This window comes from Gaeumannomyces tritici (genome assembly GCF_000145635.1).
Source record: "Gaeumannomyces tritici R3-111a-1 unplaced genomic scaffold supercont2.35, whole genome shotgun sequence".
Lineage (NCBI taxonomy): Eukaryota > Fungi > Ascomycota > Sordariomycetes > Magnaporthales > Magnaporthaceae > Gaeumannomyces > Gaeumannomyces tritici.
Window position 1 is genome coordinate 9,555 of NW_008804579.1, and position 2,788 is coordinate 12,342.

Sequence of the window (2,788 nt, forward strand, 5' to 3'; positions counted from 1 at the left end):
GCTGGCGGTGAACAAAAACGGGATTGAAGTCAAGGGACAAGGGACCGGGGCGGACCCGGATGACTCAGACGCGGAGGAGGAACTACCGATCATGGAGGTCGGAAGATTGGCATAGGGGACCCAGGGCCCAAAAGAAAAGAGAGGGGAATAGGGGTAGGGTTTTACAGTTGCCTCGTGGTTATAACTTTCCCTGTACCTAGCCTCCTAGAGCCGGCGCAATGCGGCCGCATAGAAATGCCCAGCCACCGTCGCGGGCACGTCAGAGAGCCACAAGGGTGGCTGCTCGACGGGACTGGTACGTGCGTAGGCACGTGACAGCACCCGAGGCGCTGACGCTAATCGATTTTCTTTTCTTTTCCCCCTCTCGCCTGCAGTACGTCTGCAGCGAAATCTTGCGAATCTTTCCGCGTTTCACGCCTTACTTCCGCCCTCCTTGCCAGCCTGAGAGACGAAACGTTCAACGCAGTCATTTCGTTCTGGCAATAATGCCTGTGCCGCATGACGGCGCAGGTCGAGTCAAGCGTGTGCGGGCACTACCAGAGAAGAGCGTGTTTGACGACGTCGTATATCTCGGCACGGTCAAACGACATCATGCCCCACCGCAGAACGGCGACGACGACGTCGTATATCTCGGTACCGTCAACCGAGGTCACACCCTGGAAGAAGCGGTTTGCGTTGGTAGTTCAACCGTCCAGGATACGGCCGGAGGACGACCCGCGGACCAAAGAACCAAAGCCCGAGCGAGGACTTCGAGTAACCGGGGCCCTTCACGCCCGAAGCGCCCATCTCACGGAGGCGCTATATCGACGCCGCATCCCCTCCGAAACCGCCGGCGATCCAACGCGCCACACCGAAAAACCAGGATCCCTCCTCGCATAGTGGATGGATTGGTCAAATTGGGTTGGTCGCGACGTTTGGATAGGGGGCGGCAAGAGGTTTACGGCTCTTTCAGCCGCACCGGTCGCTTTTGTTACTGGCTTGATATTGCCAAGTCAGACCCGATTGCCCAGAAGGACGTTCAATATGTCACGCGCTTTGGAGGCATGACAGCGCAGCAAGTCAAAGCTGAAGTCTACCGTATCTTAGAAGCGGTGTCCAGGGATATCGGCGTTGTGTGAACTGGTACCGTTACGAACCGAAACCGATAGATCAGTCGAAGTTTGGGTTTGCAGCCGCCCGCACGGATCCGGGAGACGAGCCGTTCGAGGTGTGTTTTCTTCGACTGTGAACAGAGGCGAGACTTGATGCGACCAACCCAGACTGCCACGTCAGTATCAGCCGCGGCTCGGATAACAAGTTCATTCATGCCGCGATAGTGACTCGCTTGCTACAATAGAGCGAGGCGGCTCTGGTGTTCCCGGGCTGTCACACGTCTGCACGTATAGTGTCATTCGTATGTTGTGTAGCGTTGCGTGCTAGCCAAGTGAGGAGGAAAAGGGCGGGAGGTAGGCACGAAGGGGGGGGGGGTTAAAAGGAGAGGTGGGAGGGAGAAAGGGCGACCATCAGTTTACGTCTCGCCCTAGGTAAGGAGTAGAAGAGCCAGCCTCTTTAATCCCTGCATCCGGCCCCGCTTGGTTGCTTTTCGGACGCGCCTTGGAAATAGGAAGTACCCTTTCACGTCATGTACAAATTTTGGCGGGTCGAAAGCAGAACGCGGCAACCATCCCGGCATTGTTTGGCAGAGCTCTAGAATATCGTGGCCTAGCGCTCGTGCTTAAAACTGCAGGCCGGGGAGCGTGGGCACTGCCTTGGTGTGCTCGCGGCTGCTGAGACACCTCGACAGTGGTGGCCTACGAGACATCCATTATGACGGCGGTATGCAAGCACGGAGAGGTGGTGTATGACAAGAACTTTGGTTAACAAAACATTTCCATCAAAACGCTTGTTACGGGTGGTTGGTCTGAAAAGGGACCAACAACACTGCTAACAAATCGGATGGGGGTTGTGCCTTCGCTTGGCCTCTCTACGAACCTAAAAGCTAAGGTGGACATTGGCCCTGACTTCCGTCAACCCTAACTCGTCTGTCGAGTTCGCCTGTGGTTGCCTCTGTGGTAGGCGTCCAGCACCCTCGCCATCTGCTGGTACCCGCTCTTCTGTAGAGCGCTCACCTCGTCGTTTGTCGACTGAGGACCCCGCTCTTTGTGAGCATCCCTTCCGCCATCTGTTGGCGGAACCCGACAATAGCCATCACCTCGCCGTCTGTCAACGAGCCCGAGATGGCCACACCTACCGAGCTGCAGCGGTTACAAAATGTCCTCGACCGCCACGAAGCTGCCTTCCAGCAGGCCGACGCTACGATCCGCGATCTCCAAGCTCAGCTCGCAAAGCTCCAGGCTATTGTTGGCGCCAAGCCCGCTTCTCGCCCGAAACCCTGCCTTCCAGATCCCGACAAGCTATCTAGCCAGCTCCAATACGACACTTGGCTCCCAGGATCAAGGCGAAGCTCCGGATCGACAGAGATACAATCGGTGGCCCGGAGGCCCAGTTCTTCTACTTGTTTTCTCGTCTCGACGGCAAGACCAAGGCTTTCGTTCTTCCCCAGCTGAACGCGGTGGATGCCGACGATGGCGTTGCCCATGAACCGCAAACAGTCCATGGTCAACGGGTCGCATCTTCGAGTCTCCAGACAAGGCCCGCCGGGCTCAAGATCGACTTGCCGACCTTAAGATGGGTACCGACGCCTTCGCCGCTTACCTTTCACGGTTCGAACGAACTCTATTCGAAACCAAAGCAAATACTTGGCCCGAGGATGTCAAGATCTCCCACCTCCGTCGTGGTCTTTCCGGCT

The 2,788-nt window shown here is 56.9% G+C and overlaps 1 protein-coding gene across 1 annotated transcript in view; it reads left to right on the forward strand.

Moving 5' to 3' along the window:
* Positions 1 to 485: 485 nt before the first annotated feature.
* Positions 486 to 2,788, forward strand: part of GGTG_13692 (hypothetical protein) — a gene marked incomplete at both ends in the record, with an annotated part of 2,696 nt that continues 393 nt past the window's right edge. Inside the window, 6 exons of the mRNA XM_009231609.1 lie at positions 486 to 1,077; positions 1,149 to 1,207; positions 1,339 to 1,393; positions 1,784 to 1,815; positions 2,100 to 2,339; positions 2,438 to 2,702. Coding sequence (XP_009229873.1) covers positions 486 to 1,077; positions 1,149 to 1,207; positions 1,339 to 1,393; positions 1,784 to 1,815; positions 2,100 to 2,339; positions 2,438 to 2,702 — 1,243 coding nt within the window. The remainder of the gene's footprint in view (positions 1,078 to 1,148; positions 1,208 to 1,338; positions 1,394 to 1,783; positions 1,816 to 2,099; positions 2,340 to 2,437; positions 2,703 to 2,788) is intronic.